This window comes from Emydura macquarii, unplaced genomic scaffold, assembly GCF_026122565.2.
Source record: "Emydura macquarii macquarii isolate MOO-44397 ecotype Brisbane River unplaced genomic scaffold, CSIRO-AGI_Emac_v2 contig_212, whole genome shotgun sequence".
NCBI lineage: Eukaryota > Metazoa > Chordata > Testudines > Chelidae > Emydura > Emydura macquarii.
Window position 1 is genome coordinate 10,613,881 of NW_027130349.1, and position 22,483 is coordinate 10,636,363.

The 22,483-nt window shown below is 39.2% G+C and overlaps 1 protein-coding gene across 4 annotated transcripts in view; it reads left to right on the forward strand.

Annotated features, from left to right (window-relative positions):
• Nucleotides 1-22,483, forward strand: part of PTPRM (protein tyrosine phosphatase receptor type M) — a 655,839-nt gene that overhangs the window by 360,657 nt on the left and 272,699 nt on the right. For all 4 annotated transcript variants that reach the window (XM_067547610.1, XM_067547612.1, XM_067547618.1 and 1 more), the window contains exons 8-10: nucleotides 8,292-8,600; nucleotides 13,430-13,539; nucleotides 18,060-18,261. In XM_067547610.1, coding sequence (XP_067403711.1) covers nucleotides 8,292-8,600; nucleotides 13,430-13,539; nucleotides 18,060-18,261 — 621 coding nt within the window. The remainder of the gene's footprint in view (nucleotides 1-8,291; nucleotides 8,601-13,429; nucleotides 13,540-18,059; nucleotides 18,262-22,483) is intronic.

Sequence of the window (22,483 nt, forward strand, 5' to 3'; positions counted from 1 at the left end):
GGTATGTCATTTTAAACAAGCAGCTAAAATCTCTGTTGCAGATTCAAAATGTAATCTTGTTTGTATCATTCATAGTTAAAACTGATTTTGATTGTGGAAGAGCAATCAAGCAATGGAGGTAATTTGAAAAAATATATTGAACGATGTTTTTCTTTCATTCTTTATTAAAATACATTAGAATTTAAATGAGTCACTCTCTAAAATATAAGTATAAAATGGCAACAAAAAAAAAAGTCATTTGGCTTCAGTTCATATTTAAATTCTACTATGACTAAAAACGCCTTATCAAAATCAGTAGAATTCTGGTGGAAGAACACACTGAAAAGAAATGACATATATGAAAATACTGCTGACTTCAAAAGGGAATTATTGCTGATTACACTAATATTTTACAATTGCGAATTTCAGCCTGGAGGACACATGCCTCAAGGGTATGTGCAGCCATCAATTGTAGGATGTGAGGTGAAAAAAGTTAGAAAAGCTGTCCTTTGCTGGGATTTTTCACTCCATGTCTCTCTGTATTGAGCAATATTATTAGAAAGCTCCATTCAGATGTAACATCTGGTTTTCAGTGAGTCCGTTTTTGTTACTAATGGGCAAATCTCAAAAGCTTGGATGCTTATTAGAATGCATCTCTAATAGGCCGTCTATATGTGGTTAGACATGTTGGGGAGATCAGGCTTTAGTCATCAGATTTCCTGCTTTTGGTCAAGCTAGACATACTTCAAGAAGAGTCTTCCTTGTGGTATGTCTGCATTAATGCTTCTGGTGCAGGATGGAGAAAAGAAATGCAGAACCATGTGATAACCATGTGTTCAAAAGATTGACTCTCAGGCATAATAAGTGAGGATCTCAGTTGACTCTTATTTTAAGAATTTTACCTATTTTTTCAGTTGGTTTGACTGAGCCGCAAGTATTTTGCTGCATTTTCAACTCCCAGATTTTGGGACTGGCCAGTCCTGGGCATATACTGAGAGCAGCCTATATGGGGTACTAAATTCTGATGGGAGAGGGTCTAATCCTTGTTCTGAAACTGTCATGCTTTGTGACTTTGGGCAAATAATTTAGTATTTCTGAGCCTTGGTTTCCTTCTGTGTAAACTCGGAGTAATCATATTTCGTTACATCATACAGTGTAGTAGGGATATAGCTAGCTGACGTTTGTAGATTGTTTCAGTGGCAGGTGTAGGGACCACAATGGAGCCCCCAGATCAGCAACAGTGCTAGAAGGCTGCTCTGGTTAGCTATGGGATGAGCAGACAGGAGGAGCTGGCCTCTGCTCTCACAGAGCCCTGTTCAGCTAGAGAGCTGGCAGAAAATCGCACCCCTACTGCTTGCTGCCAACTCTCCTCCAACTGGAGGACAGGGCATTGCCAGTTGAGAAGGGATTGCATGGGTTTCAGGAAGAGTAGGAGTAACGATGCTGCTACAAGGACATAGCAAGACAAGAGTCTTGGGGATGGGGCATCCGACCAGGGAGAAACCTGAGCATTTGGTCCTTATGAGCCTGCCCTGCACATTATAATCAGCCATTGCCCAGAAGCAAAGAGGTGCCTTAATCGAGGGCTGAGGAGCCAAGGCTGGAGGAACTGTCAAGTCTGTGACTGATGGAGAGAGCTCTTTTGAGGCATTTTTTATTTACGCCATACTCCCATTAACTAGTTTGTTTGTTTTTTCCAGTTACTTCCGGGGGTTCTGTCCATGCTAATAAAGGTGTCGGAATAGATCTGTGCTTTGGAATGATTCCTGAGTGAGTTCCTGCCTCCTCAAAGGTTGTAAGAGTCCCTAGCAAAAAGGGATGTTCCCATAACACAGGTCTCTGCTAAGTATCACTGCCCATGCTAGCTGAAGGATATGTGCACACATCTGCTAGCCTCACTTTACAGACATCCAGACTGTGGAGAAAATTTTGCACAGAACCTTAAGAAAAATTAATTAAAAATACTGCATTTTGCAGAATCTTACCCAGACACAAACAGGTACATTTCAGCTTTGAACTGTTTGTGATGCACATCTCTTCCCTCCTTTCACCAGTTGATAATGTGTGACTATTACACCAGAAGTAGCATGCTGTATTTCTGCAATAGTCTTTTAATTTCTGCTGTTTCATAATTCTTCCTTGCACCAGCTTTCCTTCCAAATGCTGTGAGAGACTTGAATCCAAACATTTTTCAATAGCCAGAATGCTAAACTGTCCCAGAGAGTATTGTGAAAGTGAGGCACTTGGCATTAAAAGTAGGCGGGAAGGACAAAGACTACATTTCTTCCAGAGCTTTGCAGCAAGAATGTTTGAAGCAGTATTTTTTATAGGCATGTGTAAGAAGTGAAATGAGGATCTTGCTTCCATGTTGTGGTTTGAGTCCTACTGATTTTTCTGTGCTCTGGTGGACGAAATTTTGGCATGACAATGGCACATAGCAAACCACAATAATGGGATTGGTAAAAGTTATGGAATATGTTCACTAACACTGAATGATTTGCTGTGTCAGGGAGATGGCCTATTGACACATAACTTTATCTGGCATGTTGAATTTGGGAACAGTTTTTACTGTACTGTGGAGAAAAAAAAATACACAAGTAACCGCTGCTATTTATTTTACTAAACAAATCCATCATTTTTTGCTCCATATGAGATTCAGCATTGTTAGCAGACTTTAAAACTCATGCCAGGGAACACTGAAGAATGGTCATGTCATAGAGATGAAGGGCAGTGTAATATACCTTGCTTGCCCCTTCCAGAGTAGCAATGATGGAGGATGAAATAACAGAAATCCTTCTAACTAGAGAAACCATGCTGAAAGTAAGCAGTGAAGAGAAAGAGGACATAAAGCAGGTTTGAAAGAAGAATTGTCAGATTTTGTTCTTTACATTTTCGCAAAATAGTCCTACATAAAAGAAAGGGAAAATATGATTTGCAAAGAAGACTGACACTGCATTGCACTTTCCTGGTCTCTTAAAATAAACTAATTAACCTCTTTAAGGTAGCTCTCACCCTGTCTATGGTATTAAAATCCTCTTATAGGATGTCTGAGATTAAATAACAATAACTCTTCCAAATGAATGACTAGATCCTGCAAATTCTTAACTGACTTCTTCTGTAAGATAGTCACATGAGTAAGAGTTTGCAGAATTGAAACTTGTGGCCAGATATTCAGCGCTTGTAATGGTGTATTTTTATTGACCTAAATAAAGCTATGCCAGTTTACACCAGCTAAAGATATGGTACATTATTTTGTTTCTCCTCCTGCATTCTCTGCTCTTCTTTGGCAGACTTAAAGGGTAGGAAGACCCAGGTTTCATCATAAGAGCTGATAAATTATGTACTATTTTAAATAGAGGAAAGCTCTTTTTAAAATGTTGGTTGATGAACACATACAAGAATAATTACAGTATAACAATCAGTCCATCACAGTTGAATGTGGTCTTTCATGAAACCATTTTCCCAGATTTGTAAACAACTTCAAACAGCATCCTTTGCAAGCATGTAAAAATCAGAAATAGGCATTAGAGGAGCTGAACGGGTAAAATATTGTATATATCAATTCCATGCTTTGTATTGATCACGGAGTTAAAGAATCCTCATAAAAAATTGAGACTTTCTTTCTTTCTTAAAACAAAGCAGAAATTGTTAGTTTTTTAGCAATGGTCTTAAGAGATACTAGGCAGGGGAATATTTCCCCTTAGCCCGAGCCCTGTGAGACCGAGTTAGTTGGCACAGGCCAGCTGCAGGTTTGTAACTGCAGCGTAGACATACGAGTGACTTCTACAAGGTTACTCAGGGAGTCTTTGGCAGAGGCAGGGACTCCAGAGACCTATTCCTGTGCCTTAGCCGTAAGACCATCCTTCCTCCCTTCCTTGGTTTGTTTGAAGAATAAGGGCATTCATTTAAATGGAGGCTTAAAGATAATAAGGGTGATTTTGGTGTTTGCTTTAAGTTTTTTGGTTTATACAGTCTATAAGTGATTTAAAAAAATTTAGAAGTGCCTATCGTGTATCAGGGGCCCTTGCTTGAGAGCCATTGAAAATATAAATCCTGCGATCTATTACACGTCTCCTCCATATAACAAGCTAGAAAGTAACAAGCAAAGCAGTACAAGAAACAAAATAATACAAACCAAGCCATTATTCCACTCTGACCACCTCACAGCTCTACTACCCACCACTCACGCCTCAGCTGTAACAAATGAAATCAGGTATGCGTTTGGCTACCAATGAGTTACAGAAGTTTCCGGAAGGCTCACTGATAGACAAATGCAATTCCAATCGCCCCTTTACTTCCCCAGGGAATGCCAGTTGGAACACAAGTTTATTACATTCTTAAACTGGGATAGCTCACATGAATATTTTGCCTAGACAAAAAAATATTTTCGTTTCTGTTGTCCTATTTTGTAAGCATTCTTTTTCAAATGTTATCTGTTTAAATACCATTTGGTGTTGGAATTCAGAGGAATTGTGGAAAACTACCATACCATTTTCTTTTCTATATTTTTATTTCAGTAGGCCTCTGTAGTCCATGATGACACAGAAAAGAACCTTCAGCATGAGTTTTAGTTCTAACTGAAGTTTTGATGATCAGTGACAGAATCCTAAAATTACAACTAAATGTATCTCTCTGTTTCTGAAAAAGCACTAGTGCTGTAATAAAAGGTAAAGTTTGAAATTCCAGTGAATTGAACCTGCAATGGAAATTGATCCTCTCAGTCACTTTCTGCTCCATATTCTCAGGAAAACAGAGCCGAATGTATGCCAGGATCCCTGATTAAATGGGATGCTAAAGTGCCAGGGGCTAGAACTGGGCTTGCTGGTCCCTTAGGTCCGAGCTGCAACTGTCAGACTTCACTGCTTGAAACCCAGCTGAAACTGGCAGAAAGAGAGCAGTATGAAAAATGCTGCAGGCACCATCAGGGAAATTGGTAAGAACTACCTGACTAAGCTTCAGGCATGACAGATATTGCACACCTTAGGGAAGAAATCCTACTCTCTTATCATGAGTCAGTAGACCCAGATTGTCCCAGTTGGCCTTATGATTCATGACATTGGGGCCTATCATAATAGTCCGAATACTGAGGGACAATAAAATGTCAGTTTATTCAGGGAACTGCAGCGTAAGTAGAAGGATCTGGCTTTGTAATCTCCCCAAGAAGAGTTTTTACCAAGTGTGGGAAAAACAAATGTTTAACAATTAGTTGTAGTCTGCTATTTGTGAAAATATAATTAATTACCCTCTTACATAACCCTGTGAGATTTATATGTTGCATATAAAATGACAGTAGTGGCATACTCTGTAAACCTTATTTTAGAAGGGCTGTATTTGTCTTCTAGTCTTAGAAATGTGGTTTGAATTGTGATTAGCACTGTGAATTATGAAGTTGTCAGTTTATGCAATGTGATGTAGTTTTAGGACAGTGGCCTTAATGTGTTGCAGGGATCATGAAGGCAGCTCTCGAGCACAAAAGCAGAGGTTGCTATAGAGCAGGGGTTCTCAAACTGAGGATCCTCAGGGGTCACGGGATTATTATGTGGGGGTCATGAGCTTTCAGCCCCCATGCATGCCGATAAGGATGACTTGGCATGGTGGGGTTATCACTTTTGTGGGGTGGTCGTCACAGCCTGAAATATTTTCAAAGGGGTCGCAGCAAAAAGAGTTTGAGAACCCCTGCTATGGAAAGAGTGAATGTAAAAATCCCATAGACAACGAAAACAAGGTGTGTTAATCATAAAATTTTAGCAAAGTTGGATCTCAGTTTTACAAAATAGCAGCAAAATTCATAACCTGATTCCCCTTGAGTTATTGCACCATTGTGCAGCAGTCATTCTCCAAGTACCCTGAATATCTTTTACTTCAGATATCCAAAAGATAAAGTGAACATGCCTCCACATTATTGGAAGCCATGTGCTGTGCTTTAGGTGTTAGTACCATATAAATGAAAATGTTACTTTAGGTGTATACAAGGTAAGGCACTTCCAAATTTATTTAGCACCTACCTGATGGTCAGACAGAGGCTCATATTTTAATCTTTGAAAGAGTAGCCATTACCTTTGACCACTGTGTCCTGGTCCACATTTTAGATAACAGTAAAAAAAAAACAAAACAAAAAAAAAACCCTGACCTGACTTTTTGGCCAAAACACAAAGTAACACCAAATCCTAGCTCCTTTTGCTGTTCAAAACGTTCAAATAACCATTTTCTTCTAGTTTCTCATACCTCTTGTGTACACTAGTTGGTTCCAACCACAAATGGTAGTGGAAGTGCCAGAAGAAAGGCTGTTCTTTCACTATTCCCAACCCAATCTGAATCAAAGTGCTGGAAACTGAGAGAGAAATTAAGAGAAAAGCATCTTTTCTCAAGAGATTTCTGGCTGAATTGTGCAGGCATAAAAGTCTAGAGAAATGTTCAGACTGTTGTGGGCTTATCCAGACTGAGTGTTTGCTTTTGGGGGAAAGGAGGTTTATTCTCACTAGTCTTAATGTGATAACGTGGAAAACTTAAACCCAGTGGTCCAAATTCTCAGCCAGTGTAAATGGCCTTAGTCACTGAGTGAAGAGAATGGAGTCATACCAGGTTACACCAACTGAGGATTTGGCCCAGTGAGTCTAGTTACTGGATGTGGGGGTCTGTATTATTTAGTTAAATTCATTCTGGTGTCTTGTTGCCACTTGACAAATGCAATGTGAAACTTACTGGCTGACTACATTGAAAAAATGTTCTGCAAAGCTAATCAACACCATGTATTTAATCAGCAATTAATAAATGAATATCTGAAAGATTTAAAGGAAGAAGGGGCTATCTGTTTTTTACTGCAATAAAAAGCACAAAGGAAAAACATTAAAATCTTTGTAGGTTATACAAAAAATGCAAATTCTTAACACCTTTTCTTCAAGGAGTGAAGGTAGAGATGAATAATCTCTTTGAACAAATATATGAAGCATGCAGGGATTTTATTAACAGGTAAAAGTGATGAACTTTTGAGGGAAGTGTTTAGCACATTCCTGGTGAAGACATGTTGATTAATAAACATAAGAGAGGGAAGATGCATATTAATTTGTTTATGTATGAGAGGTTTCTAGCTCATTAAAACTTCTAAGCATTTAACTAGTGAAGCAATAGATAAAGCTAGACGTTGGCTTTAATCTTGTTGAGGGCTCCAATGTGAAAAAAAGATTATTGCTAAACATGTATAATAGCTCCACTAATTATGTGTTTTGAATACATAGTTAATTCACTAAAAATGAAGGGCAAGTGCATCCCAGCCATAGTGCTGTGCTGTGTTGGAAATTTGGGTTTACTTCCCAGTCCAGTTTCTCATTGCTTGTGCTAATATGTGTGGAAAGAGTGTTGATTCTCTAAGCAGCATCCCTTGATCAAGTGGCAGCTAGGCTTTCTCTGCTTTGCATACAATCATATATCACTGGGCTATGATCTTATCAGATATAAACTAAGCAGGATTGGTCTTGTCCAGCTTGGTTGGGAGACCCAACGGAAAACCCAGGTCCTTCTGTAAGGTGTGACTCAGGTATCATATGCTTTCTCTCTCAATCTTTACTGAACAAATGTCTTAAAATGGTATATTGTGCTGTTCGATTGACCATCTTTTGGATGAGATGTGAAACTCCTTATGATCATTAAAGAAACTATGGAATATTTACAAGAAGTAGGAGTATTAGCTTAGGGTCCTAACCAGATCATATATTGATTAATTGCATTCTGTCTAACTGGGCGAGAAAAAGAGAGATGAATAAAGAAATTACTTTTAAAAATCGATGTTTTTCTGTATATAAACTCTCCTTGGGGAGAAGCTTGTCATTTACTTGAAAGTATTCCTTTAAAATTACCTTCTGCTTTATATATTTGCTTTGCTTTTTAATGTCTTTCTTACTTTAAAAGTGCTAGCACAAATATAAGAAAGTGAATGTATTAACATACTTCTAAATTCTGTAAAGGCAATTTGACATCATAAAGGTTCTTTACAAACATTTGTTTCTAAATGTTCATCTTTTCATTAAAACATATTTTTAAAGGTTTTTAAGGTATACTCTAATTTTTTTAATCTAGCTTGTATTGTATCTTCTCTTGTTTTCTTTATCAAAGATACTTCTCCCTTCTGTGATTAATGATTGCTCTGATTAAAAAGAAATCATGAAATCTGTTTTTATGCTCATTTCACACTGTCCTAGACATATGTGTTTGTGTATTCACAAATAAATAATACTTACAGAATTGTGCATCAGTTACTTCTTATAGAATGCAACATGCACAAATACTACATCAGAATCATATGGATATTTTTACAGATCCCATGCATGGGCCACGAAAACTAGAGGTGGTGGAGATCAAATCCCGGCAAATCACTATTCGTTGGGAGCCGTTTGGATACAATGTGACACGTTGCCATCGATATAACCTCACAGTCCATTACCGCTATCAAGCTGGAGGACAAGAGCAAGTCAGAGAGGAAGTAAGCTGGGATACGGAAAGCTCACACCCGCAGCACACAATTACAAATCTGTCGCCCTACACAAACGTCAGTGTAAAACTGGTTCTCATGAATCCAGAAGGACGAAAGGAAAGCCAAGAACTTGTAGTACAAACTGATGAAGATGGTGAGTTTTTACATTTACTACTTTGAACAAATATATTTAAAATATATTCAGCTTGCAACCATTAGATCTTGTTATGCCTTTTTTTTTTATTGGCTGGATTACTATCAGAAATTTCTTTCATATAGGCTCTTATAGATCAATTCTTGGATAAACTATTGGATAAACTGAAGAGATCTAAATTTGTTATGTCTCATTATAAGGAATGTTTTCCAGATCTCAAAATCATTCTTGAAACTCTTTTCTGAACATTTTCCAATTTTTCAACATCCCCTTTGAAATGTAGACACCAGAATTGGACACAATATTCCAGTAACAGTCTTGCTAATGCCCTGAGCATAGGTAATATCACCTCTTTAATCCTACTTGATATTACCCTGCTTTTATCCAGGGATTGCATTAATTCTCTTTGCTGCAGCATGCCACTGGCAGTTCTTGTTCTACTGGTTATCCACCATGACTTCTACATTCTTATCAGTGTCACTGTACTCCAGGATATCGTCTCCCACCCTATAAGTGTGATCTGCATTCTTTATTTCTAGATGTATGACCATGATTTTGGCTGTGTTAAAATGTACTTTGGTAGGTGACCCAGATAGCTCTATGTAACTGATCTGTCCTTTCATTATTCACCACACAATCAATGTGTGTGTCCTGTGTAAATTTTACCAGCAATGATTTTTTAATTTTTTCCAGGTCATTATAAATGTATTACAAACAGCCATTGCACTGGGCCAGAAACAGATACCCATAAGACTCCACTAGAAAAACCCCTATTCAATGATGATTTCCCATTTACAATTAATTTTGAACTCTACCAGTTAACTAGTTTTTAGCCATTCAATGTATGCTACACTGATTTTGTATAGTGCTATTTTTTAATTAAACTTGTGAAAGGCACATGAGAATCTATGTATATTATGTCAACACATTTACCGTATTTCCCCATGTATAAGATGCACCTTAATTTTGGGGCCTGAAATTTGAAAATAAATGTATTACGGTACATCACCGGTAAGTACCACTGTATAAGACGCACCCAGTTTTTAGACCCCAAATTTTTCGAAAAAAGGTGCATCTTATACATGGGGAAATACGGTACCTATATCAGCCAAACTTGTTATCTCATCAAAAATTATATCAAGTTTGTTTGAAAAGATCCTATTTTCCATTAAACTGTGTTGATTGGTATTTATTATGTAACATTCTATAATTCTTTATTAATTGTGTCCCAAATCAGCCTTTCTATGATTTGCCTGGGATTAGCAGCCTAAAGTTACCCAGGTCATTCAGTTTATCCTTTTTACGCATTGACATAACATTTACTGTTTTCCAGTCCTCTGGAATTTACCCAGTTTTCCAAGGTTTGTTAAAAATCAGCATCAAAGGTTGAGAGAGCTTTTCAGCCAGTTCTTTTAATCACTGGTGTAGTATGAGGGCTATAATTTTCATGACTCAATGTGGGGTTATCGTATTTGTTCATACATTTTTGCAAATACATTTCTAAAAACATGGCCCTAGAATGAATATAGAGAGAGACTGATTTGTAGAAACTACTCTGTATAAATCCATCTGTAATGCAGCAAGGAATATTATTAGCCCAAATCATTATCATCATTGTATTGCACTGTGGTGCATTTTTAAAAGAGACGCATGATTGTTTTTTGTATTTCCATTTACATGAATAGTTTATCTTTTAACAGAGGAACGCTAAAACATTTTTTCTGGCCAATCAGATGTTCACTGCAGATCTGCAAAGATCCTCTTGTTTCTCAAGAGAACATGACAGTTTAGGGATGAATTATTCTGTTGTCTTGAAGTAAAGCCTCCTTTTTTCTTGCAATCAGGATATTTTACATATTATGAAGACCAAGAAATTACATATATTTGCTGTTTCCAAGTCTTCCTAGTTAGAAACAACAGTAGAAGACTGAAAGGCTCAGAACCTACAAAAACAAACCAAAAATATATATGTCTGTAAGTTTGTCAGGAAAGTTTGTGTTTGTATAGATCAAAATAATTGCTTAAACTTCAAACCAAGATCCCACTCCTACTAACTTATTGCATAGAATCCACTCCCCTAATCTCACTTCCCCCAATAAAACCCTCCATATTGTGTTTTTATTGATTATTGATTGCTGCATGCCTTGGCAAAGACAAGAACTGGAGCAAATAGAATTTTAAACAGTTTGAAAATGTACAATTATCATGATATGGAATAGCCCATAAAAGCCCTGATCCTAGAAATTGTTCTGCACAAATGAACTTCTGCTCCCACATAGAAGAATTTGGAGATCAGATCTAACGGCGAAGAATACACTCCTTTTTTCTTTTAGATACATTACCCATGATCCAGAAAGAGAATAGAGAAAATCCTTTAGCTTAAGGATCAACTGACTCTTTTTCTTATGCAGTCATTTTTACATCATGCTATTTAACAGATTGACAAGGTTCAGCACACTTTGATTTTCTATTACAAACCACTCATTGAAGAGAAGGTGTAGAAGTAAGGTTTGAATCTGCCCTGAATTACATTGTGCTTGTTGATTTTGCAAGACATTTTGATATGCACCTGCATATTGGAGTGTAGGAGCAAGTTTTTACCTTGCAAAAAGTATTCATGTTTCAATTCCTAATAATTTTCAATTTACAAAGAATCATTCACTTCATAGAAATTGGAGTTAGGGCTTGTCCACACGAAGACTTAGTGTGTGGCGAGCCAGTGCATGAATGTTCAGCGCTGTAGCCTGCTGTGCATTAAGTTGCCATGTGGATGCTGTTACTGTGCACTAGAAATGCCGTAGTGCACTCTGCAACAGCAGTATGTCAGAGCGCACTATGAAACTTTCAGTGTGTAGTGCAGGGCTCACCCCATGACTTGGTGCATGGTAAAGCAGTGTTCTCTACGTTCGCACCCTATCTTACCATGCCATGCTTCTCTAATCCGTCTCTCTGTCAATGCAGAACACTTCCCTACAGTATGTTTTTAGTCCAATTCATTTCTAAATGACCCAATGGAAATAGCTTCAGCCATTTCCCTGGGGAGAATATTCCACAATCTAATATAGTATATTAATAGGAAATTTTCTGCTGATGGTCATATCAAATTTTCCTTTTCTTGCTTTAATCCCATTATTCTTTACCCCCAAAACACATAATTTATCCTTCTCCTTGGGGTTTTCCTTACTCATAATTTAGCCACGTTATATTTAGTTCTCTTGTCTTTCCCCAATCACTCTGACTTCAGATCTTAATCAGTTTTGGTGCTGTTCTCCAAATTCCCTCCACTTTATTAGCAAGCTTCAGGTAGTGAGCTGCCCATGCTGAAGTCGGCATTACAGATGTAGCCTTGCCAGTTCATATCATGTATAGGGGCAAGCAAATCCAGAAATCTTCTGTGGCCTCAGAGCCTTCTTGCCAGCAGAACCTACACAGGCCTTCTGTGTAAGGGATGAATTCGAGGAAGCATGGGGTAGCCTGCATGAAGTGGAGTCATGTTCCACACAAGCTCGCAGTCTGGCAGTGCACAGGGATGGGGGGAATTAAGGAATAGCTAAACCATGGATGAGGAAGAGTTAGGGGATCCATTGCTAAACAAATTATCCCATTATTTCCTTGTTAGGGAGGACTGAGAAGGGCTGGAAAAAAATTATTTCAACCATTGGGTATATAGCCTCCACCTCATATCCTCATGTATCTGGCCAGTGCCTGGCACAGCTACTTAGGTTGGGCCCTGGATGTGCTGCATAGAGGAGGGCTGACACCCCCCTTGTCTGTGACCCGATAACAGTCATATATACGATTTACAGAAGTAATAACTTTTGAACGTGAACATAGTATTAAAGAGATGGAATTGCCTTGATGTGCCTACACCCTGTGTGTATCTTCCTACTCTCAGTACTGTATTCTGGGGGGTCTGCTCAGGCTCTTCTGGGTGAGCTTGGGAAAGCAAACAGTTGCAGAGGTAGGAGGAGACAGTATTAGATGCCTGACACTTCTGATAATGCTGATTCTTCAGTCTTGGGGACATCATGTAATAACAGGCTTAAGAAAGGTGCCAGAACTTCCAATTGTCATCATCACTGTTTCCTGGTGCCCACTCTGTTGTAAAGCTTCAGTCCTGATGTCAACCGGCATCACTCTCCAGGTACCATATGTGACTCCGTTGTCCTTCTACAGGCTAATTACAGAATCGTAATCTACTTACAACAGCACCTTATACTTCAGTACATTTATATATGTCATATATGAGTGTTTCATATATTTCTAATTTAGAAAATTCATAGGGTAGTAGCTAAGGAAGAGATACAGAAAATTAACTTATAAACAAGCAGTTTTCTTCTAGACACTCCCCTTAAATCCTAGCCAAAAAAGCCAAATTCCCCACCTCTTTCATCAATGACATTTTTCTGGAGAAGCATTATGTTCCCTGCTGCTTCTCTGTTTTAAACTGGGGTGTTCTGCAAATGGCACATATGTTTATATTTCTTCCTTAACAGCTGTATCCATTAACAGAAGAAAACCTCATTGATAACCTGTTTGCTTCATTCTATGGGGAAAAGACAGTGATTGTTATTTCCTAACAGGCACGTAATCTATTATACCCCTGTTATATCCAGGGAAAAAGAGAGAAGAGAAAAGGGTTGCATAGGATCTGTTTAACAATTTGCCAAAGAGTGATTATACCTGCAGAGTATAAACTGCTATATCTCAACAGGGGATTGAAACCTGATGAACTGTTATCATGCCTAGAGAATGTAAATGTTAGTTTGAGCATCTCAATATACTACTTTCCAAAACAGTACTTTTTTCTTTTCTTTCCTTTTCATTAGTCCCAAGTGCTGTACCGCTTGAATCCATCCAAGGAAGTACCTTTGAGGAGAAGATTTTTCTTCAGTGGAGAGAGCCAGTGCAAACATATGGTGTGATCACTTTGTACGAGGTAGATAGCACATGCATTTTATTATGTTTCATTTTTACCTCCCGTTTTGATGTGTTGGCATCCTGTTGATAAAAATATTTTCTTGAACATGTTTGTAGATCTCATGGCCTTAAACTCCCATAAAAAATTATGTGGTATGTACACAGCAAATTGTGACATGCCTGGTTGATTGTCCATATTGCATGTGAACGGAGGCACATAAAGAGGCAGTGTGTCTAGTGAACGGGGCACTGAAGTAGGAACCAGGAGTTCTGGATTCTATCGCTGGCTTCCACCGACCTGCTGTGTGCCTTTAGACATCTCACTTCTCTGTGCCTCTGATTCCACTCTCCCTTCCCACTTGTCTATTTTGATTGTAAGCTCTTAGGCGCTGCATTTTAGTTATGTTCTGTGTTTGTTTATTTAGTCCCTGATACAGCAAAGCACTTAAACATGTACTTAAGTCCCATTGACTTCAGTTGAACTTAAGCATTCTCAACTGCTTTGCCAAATCTGTGCCACAATTAAGAAGAGCTTTAGAAATGGAAGGCAAGGCACTAAGTGTAAAATATTATCTATGCTGAAATGAAACACATTTTAAAATACTATATTTCTTTGAGTAATTTGGCCATGTCTTGTAAATTTACAGGAAACAATGCAAAAATTAAAATTAATAGCATAGTTGGTATAAGAAAATTAAAAATGAAAATGATGAGCGAGTCCATTAAAAACGCAAGTGTTTCTTGAAAATGGTCCCAATTAGAACACAAACTGACAACATAAATAAAATCTAATGCAGGTGAAAATTACGGGAACTGAGGATGTCACTGGATTACTATAACTGAGACTTTCACTTGCTAAACCTGTATGATATATTATTCTGTTTAGTAATATAGATCAAATATTTGAATGATATAAGAATAGATTTTAGAGTGAATTGTTAAAAAGAAAAAAATGGAAGAGATATCAGTAGTGACAGTCATCATCACATTTATGTGGGACTCATTTCAGGAAGCCCATTGTAATAGAAACAAGCAGGTGCAATTTAAAAAAAATAAGCTAACATTCTTAATGCAAATTCAACAAAATTACATGTTGTTAGGTTTCTAAAAATTGCTGTTCTTGATCATATAGAACCTTTGCCTGAATACCTTTCAGAAAAGCTGACAAAGGACTGCACAGATTAAGCTGTCAGACAGTAATCATTGTTAAACCTTTGCCTGACCTTACTACTAAATTGGCATTGGAAATGCTTAAAAAAAAAAGAGAGAGAGAGAAACAGTAAAAGAAAAGAGTTAATTTGAATGCTAAGCTATTGATGCTGTTTTGCAGGCTGCTTGATTATGAAAGGTTATGAAAACGTATGGTTTAGTTTTGGTAGAGCTAACTTTCATAATGTTTCAAGCCAAACAATTACACATCTTCCTCAGTGATTAGAATGTTTTAATTAATAAGTATTTAATATCTTTGCTGATTTTAGGCCTGATCTGTACAGAAATAGGCATTAGCAAATTATCATTCTGCTTAAGAATACACATGCATAACTTTATTGTTCAGTAATTTGTGCCCCAGAGTGTAACTCTCTCCTTAATACATGCATGTAACTTACATCAACTCTAGTGGGAGTTGCAGAGATGTATTCATTGAGAGGAAGAGAATAATAGCTCAACTCTATATTTGTAAGGTTGATGGGAAATTTCAAGCTTCTGCATTTCAAAACAACCCAGAATTCTAACAATGAAAAAAAATAGTTCAAAGAAAATAAAATATTGCTTTCTCCCCATGCTTGGTGGTAATCAGGAGTATAGTTACAGTGGGAATAGGATGAGCAACAGATTTAATTTTAACTTAATTTTTTTTAAAATCAGATTAAGTATAAATACTGAAATTAGTACTTTGACTCAGTCACACCAGGTCTTGTTCTTTCTGCTAATGCTAGTTAAGGTGATAGACCTGATCTGATGGCTGAATATAAACTACAGTTCACCAGACCCAACTGAAGGCTTCTGTTTCCATGGGTTTAGTTCAGTGATTCTACAGCCTCTTGTTTATAAGCCTGAAATGTGTCACACCAGGTTTTTGTCATCACAAAGCATTCTGTTCCTTAGCTTAGAGGCACTCAGTGGATCACAGTGCCTGATATGATGGTGAAAAAAGTCATCTCAGCCCACTTCTGGGGCAAAGAGAAAAGCCACACAGAGTTGTCTCCTTCCTAACTGCCAAGGAGAGAAGAGACTGAAACACAGAGCATAATTTAGATGAACATGATCTTCATGATTCAACAGGCTTTTATGCAGTTGGAGCCATGCAATGTCTTCAAAAATAAAATAAACCTGAATCTGCCTTTAAACTAGGTAAAACAGTCTGCAACTTCCAGGTAGCCACTTATGTTCCTGGTCAGAAAAACTGTGGAATGAAAATCTCTAGGGTCTAGTTCACCACTAGTATAATTAGGTGCAAATCCACGCTATTTGAAACCTAGAAACTCATCAAGTCAGAGACAGCATTTAGGGAACGAAATGGTACTAATGTGTCACCTTGACTACATAAGGCTCCTTTTATTTCTGACCCATTTCCCACCACAGCTCTCACCAGTGCAGGAGCCCAGTTGGCAGCAATGAAAGCAGTGCTACCTGTAAACAGGATTTTAGGCAATCGCCAGCATTTTAAGCAACATGGTTCCTGAACCTGGTAATGATTTGCATAACACAGTGGTAAAAGTGCCATCACCCCCTTTTCCATGCTAACCTTCCCACAGCTGCTGCCTTCTGTAAAGGTGCACTGGTTTCAGCAATGCTGGGAGAATTTTCAGGAACAAAAATGTTGAGTAGGTAAAGCTTTACTGAATGATAGCAGGAGCATAATGTAAATATCGGAGGAACAAATGTATGCTAAGTTTACTCAAGCAAGTCACTTTTTGTTAAATGAACAAGTTGCTTGTGAGCTGTGAAAGAACTTGTGTTTTTGTAGTATATTATCAAGGTAGCTAATCTAGCACAATAAACATAGTTAAAAGCTATCACTCTATTGCAGGGGTGAGAGAATCTGTAACCTCCAGTGTAGTTCAAATAAAACTGGGCTGTGAGTCAATGGGAAATCTGACTGGAAGTCTGGTGGCTCCACCACTCTCTCTGCATCCTGACAGACCCCAAGGGAGGAGTTTTTTAGATGAGTCCTTGCTCAGGGAATTTTAGAAGACTAGATTAATCCTAACAAAAGTGCATCAGAGTTTTTCTTGGGCACCAGTACATGTCCTCAGCATTTTATTGACACTAGGCTAGATGTATTACATAAAATGACATTTTTTTTACTGATTCAGAGATTTTAGGAAATTATAAATATTTAAGCTGTAATAGAAAGAGTTAGTATTATGCCTGAGGGTGTCTCAGTTCCCCATCTATAAAAATTTAGATAACAATACTTCTCTACCTCACTGGGGTGTTGTGAGCATAAATACATTAAGCATTGCAAAGCGCTTTGCGATCTGCTAATGAAATGCGCTATGTAAGAGCTAGGAATAATTATGTATTGTATCTGTCATTCAGGCCCTTGGTTAATATACACAGCATACACTTCTGCCGAAGCTTAGGTGTTGCTATCTAAATATTCCTTCAGATGTCTCTTAAGTGTAATAATATACTATAAACATAACAAAATGTCCATTTTCATTTTATATCATAACCATGCTGGAGTTATGTATAAATGACAACTAAAACTATCTATTTAAAAGCAAAAAATAAATAAATGAGAGGGTGAATCAGTTTTACATTTTAAATTTTTGAAGGAGTTCCTTATTTTTAAATTATCTTGTTTTAGGTCAGAGAAGTTAACAATTACCAATAGAAACACTGTACAGTACTTTACTGTGAACTTGAATTGCTGTTTTAATGAAAACAGGTAACAGTGTTTGAAAGGTAGGAATGTAAAATGAAGGATATATTTTGCTATTATTTAACATATTTTTTCACAAAATGGGAATCTGAGTTTCGTGCAATGCAATCACAACCTGAAGAGTTACAATGCAGTAAATTATAAGACATGAACTCCAGACTGAAGCATAAGTGTCACCCACTTTGTGAAGCCTTCACTTAAAACTGCCCTTGTCATCTAGAGAGGCTAATCTTATTCAATGCAAGTGTAATTATATTCCAACAGCTTAGAAATGAGGCTACACCTTTGTCACTTGCATATCTGTTTTTGCTCATTGTATTTTTTTGTTCAAAACCAACTGTAATATGGTTTCAAAAAAATGACATTGTGAAAGCCAACAACTTAAAGGTATTAACTTAAGCCTGAACCCATCCTTTACAGTTGTAATCTAGCTGCCTTTAAGTCCCTGTATCTATAAAAGTAATAACTTGTAACAGTTTTGGCTGAGTTCTTGTGTCCCTTCATTGGATTCAGGATTTGAAGAGTATAAGGGAGTAAGATTGCTTATCATAAATGTCTGACAGTGCATACATCAGAAGGGTTTATGGGATAAAGACACAATCTTTGTCCATCTGCTCAAGATATTTTCTAACTTTCTTATTCTTTTGCAGATTACCTACAAGGCAGTCAGTTCCTTTGACCCAGAAATAGATTTATCGAATCAAAGTGGACGAGTTTTGAAGCTAGGAAATGAAACCCATTACCTTTTTTTTGGACTGTATCCTGGGACCACCTATTCTTTTACCATTAGAGCCAGCACAGCCAAAGGGTTTGGACCTCCAATCACAAATCAATTCACAACTAAAATATCAGGTATTATATTAAATTAATAATTATTTCTGTTTTATTACGGTGGTGGCCGTGATTTTCTTTGTTATTCATGTCTTTTTTAATGCTTTACTGGCAGTTTGTCAGAATGATAAAATAAGCTTTCTTCCTTGAAAGTCCTAGACAAACTGATATATATTTATGTGTTTGAATAATTTCCAGGTGCTTGAAAATCAGTTAGAACATACACACTTTTTGAAGTACAGGTTCAAAACTGTGTAACTTATCACCCAAGAAAACGTGTGATTTATGCGTCTTTGGAGTTAGTCCCGGCTGCTTGTTGTTGCAAAATTTAGCAAAGGGTTTTTTTGGACATGCATCTGAGATGGTTTCATTCAGAGCTCATTCAGCCTCAACATGATTCTAAATTAGTACAGTAACAGTCCTGGAAAATCTCTTTAATGAGGCGTGAACAATTGAGAGTACAGCAGAAGTGCTACATGTCTAGTACTTGCATAGGAAGCGTAGCGAACTGCCACGCTGCACACATTCCTGACAGGCATGTGGACTGAGGCAGATTTGAAACTGCATTAGACCAGAACATCAAGACCTGTGGTTTTTGATGAGCGGGAAGACACAATTCTGTCTTCTCTAAAAGCCCGTGTACAATATCTTAAAGCCTCCAAAGACTGAGGAACATTTTATCCCCTTCGTTGATGGAATGTGATTCTACTGCATGCTCTAAAACACTTATGTAATTGATGACAAAATGTGTTCCAAATCTGTAATAGAGGTGCCCTTATGCTTAGCTTCTCTACCATGTTTCTGGGAATTAAACTGACAGCCAGTGAAGAATTGGAAGAATGGTCTCAGAACAATATCAACCCACCAGAAATGCATTAGCTATCTTTCCCCCCCAAGTTTCTTTTTTGGAAAATATAAAGCAAGCTAATATAGGTACAGTATTTTTCATCTTGTGTCCCAGCTAGTCCTATTCTTCCTGCATTTCACTGTCACTTTTTCATCTTTGTGGTAGAATGAACAGAAAGCAACTCAAAAGCATTATCCCAGAAGCAAAGTAAGGAATTTATATTTTGGTGAAAAGGGCAATAAATGCAAATTGGGAATTTTTTTAAATACTAGTAAGTGTAGGGATAAATACGTTGGATGATTATCAGCTAAAAGGTTCTCAACAAAAGCCTTGAACATAATTAGCACTGGATCTAGTAAACACTATGGATCCAATTCTCTCCCTCAACCCCACAGCCTCCATTGTCTGCAAGAAATCAACAGGACTGCTTGCATTGTAAGATATCACTTAATATGAGTGAGGGTGGCAGAACCAGGCCCTGTGAGAATAGAGAGAAAGAACAGAGTATTGAAAGAGGAGGAGAATTAGAGAGTTGGGAACAGTACTGAAAGGTTAGGATAGCTATTCTCTTCTAAAAGCTGGTGTATCACCATGTATCCCCTTCTTCTTCAAGTGCCTGCTCGTGTCCATTCCAAGTAGGTGTGTGCATGTCACATGCACAGTCGCCGGAAAGCTTTTTCCTCTAGTGGTATCCATAGAGTTGGCTCTGGAGCCCCCTGGAGTCGTGTTTTCATGGTGCCGTATATAGGGCCTTGCAGATCCCCCTACCTCTTTAATTCCACCCAAGGACAGAGGAGAGGAGCCAGAGATTGAAGTTCATCCTAATGGATGCTCTCTCCAGCCATACTCAGCACTAAACCCAGCTGATCCGCCACCTAGTATGTTGGTTTCAGTGCGGAGCACACCGGCGTCCATAAGAGAGGTGGCGCTGAGAAAGGACTCTGTGTCTAGAGACCCCAGTACCGTCATGTATCACCGGCACCAAGGGACACCTCGCAGACGTGGCACCGCTTGCATTCTCCTGTACTGCATAAGAAGCAGAAGACGACAGACGGGGTACTTGCTGATGCCCAAAACAATAGAGCGTAAGGACTCGAGCATAGTGCGACCTTTGTCGGACCACTCAAATGCTGCACCCTCAGCCGTGGTACCGTTGACTCCGGCCCTGGGAAGGGGTCTGTTGAGTCTGGTGCTTTTGGACTCCACACATGCAAGGAGGATCTACAGCTCCCCTCTACACCAGAGACCTTTGAAACGGCCAAGGAACTGATAGAGAGCATGGCACCGCCACCCCCTCCCAGGCGAGAGTGCACTCCAGACACCAGACCACTTGTACTGAATAAGCACCCAGTGCCATCCAAGGGAAAACCGACTATGATGCCACGGTTGCCATATCCCCAGCACTGCTCTCTGGCACCGACAGCAAGCACACCGCCCTGTTCCCCACGGAGTGAGTTGTCATGCTTCACTCTGAAACAAAGTCCTATTCCTCTAGGCAAAGCCAGCACTGGTCAGAGAGGTGGCACCAGAGGATTGAGACTGGTAAGCCCTTCCTCAGACCTTAGCTGCCGGAGTGGCAAATGCCAGCTCAGTGGCTTTTTTAGATGCCTTGGGTGTTCCATCAGGCTCAAGTAGCAGATATCACCCACCTCGATCGAAGACAAGCTACTGCTTGGTACCAAAACCAGCACCGAGCATGATGTTGACCCCGGCACCGCAGAACCCTTTCTGGGAGCAGAAGGTCAAGAGACTGCCCTGGTTAAAGCATCATCATCTTAGTCTCCAGATGAAGCAGTTGCAGGGGCTTCAGCGGCACTGGTTGCAGATAACAGTAGAGCCCATCAGGAGCTCTTGAGAAGAGTGGGCACAGAATTTAGGGCTCCAAATTGAGGAGGTCTCTGGCAACTCAGATCCTATGGTAGATGTTCTAACCCCTGCAGGCCCATCCAGAGTAGCACAGCCATTAATGAGGACAGTGAAGTCACTGTGACAGACCCCAGCCTCCCTGCCTCCAACTGCAAAGAGGGTAGAGAGAAAATATTTTGTACCCTCCAAGAACCATGAATACCTACATACTCATCCCCCACCAGGGTCACTCGTAGTTGTAGTGGCCAATGAGCATGAGAGGCAAGGTCAGCAAGGCCCGACGCCAAAGTGAAAGGATGCAAAAAAATTAGACCTCTTCGGGGGAGAGGTGTATTCTACTTTTTGGCTCCAATTCCATATTGCGAACCAGGAGGAGGTGTTGAATAGACTCAGTTTTAACTCTTGGGTGTCCATGTCAAAGTTCTCAGAATCTGCATCTATCAGACTCCAGGGTGGAGTTCACAGCCCTGAGAGAGAAAGACAAGGCAGTTGCAAGGGCCTTGCTTCAGGTGGGACTGGACGTGGAAGATACCACATCTCACACCATGTCATTTGGGGGTAGCGATGCATTGAAGCTCATGGCTACAAGCCTCAGGCCTTCCACACGAGGTCCAGCAGACAATCTAGGATCTTCCCTTTGAAGACCCGGCGCTGTTCTCTGAGCAGACAGACTTGAAACTGCACAGCCTTAAGGACTCTGGGCTACTTTAAAGTCCTTAGGCCTCCATACTCCAGTGCCACAAAGCAGGCTTTTAAACCTCAACCCCTACCAATCCTAAGCCAGACAGGAGTATAATCGTAAAATGGGCAGGACTTACAAGAGGAAATCCTTTCAACCTTCTACCAGGCAAGGCCCTGGACCAGCGAGGCAATCCTCCAGACCCAAATAGAACTTTTGAGGGTGTGCCTGAGGATGGATACCAATTCAGAACTCTGATCCTTCACCCGTATTATTTTTGGACCAATTATTCCACTTCTACCATGCGTTGGTCCAGACCGCGTCGAATCGTTGGGTGTTACTCATGGTAGAACTGGGATATTCCCTTCAGTTTGGTTCCCCTCTCCATCCCACTCCCCACCTTCCCTGTCCCTCTTCAGGGACCCTTCTCACGAGTAACTTCTAATCCAAGAAGTGCAGGTGCTCTTAAAGAATAGCTACCAAGGAACTCCTCTAGCACTCCTAAGGAGCAAGGGATTCTACTCCCACTACTTCCTAATCCTGAAACCCAAAGGCAGTGTCAGACCCATTCTGGTTTTATGAAACCTCAACAGATTCATGAAGAAGTTGAGGTCTCACAAAGTCTCTTTGGCCCCAATTATTCCCTCCTTGGATCCGAGGGATTGGTACACCAACCTTGACTTGAAGGATGTGTATTTTCACGTCGATCATTCCAAGTCACAGAAGATTTCTCCAGTTCATAGTCAACCAGACCCACTATCGGTTCGTGGTACATCCATACGGCCTTTCTGCAGCACCTTGAGTGTTTACCGAGTGTATGATGATTGTTGCCACGTTCCTGAGAAAGCGGA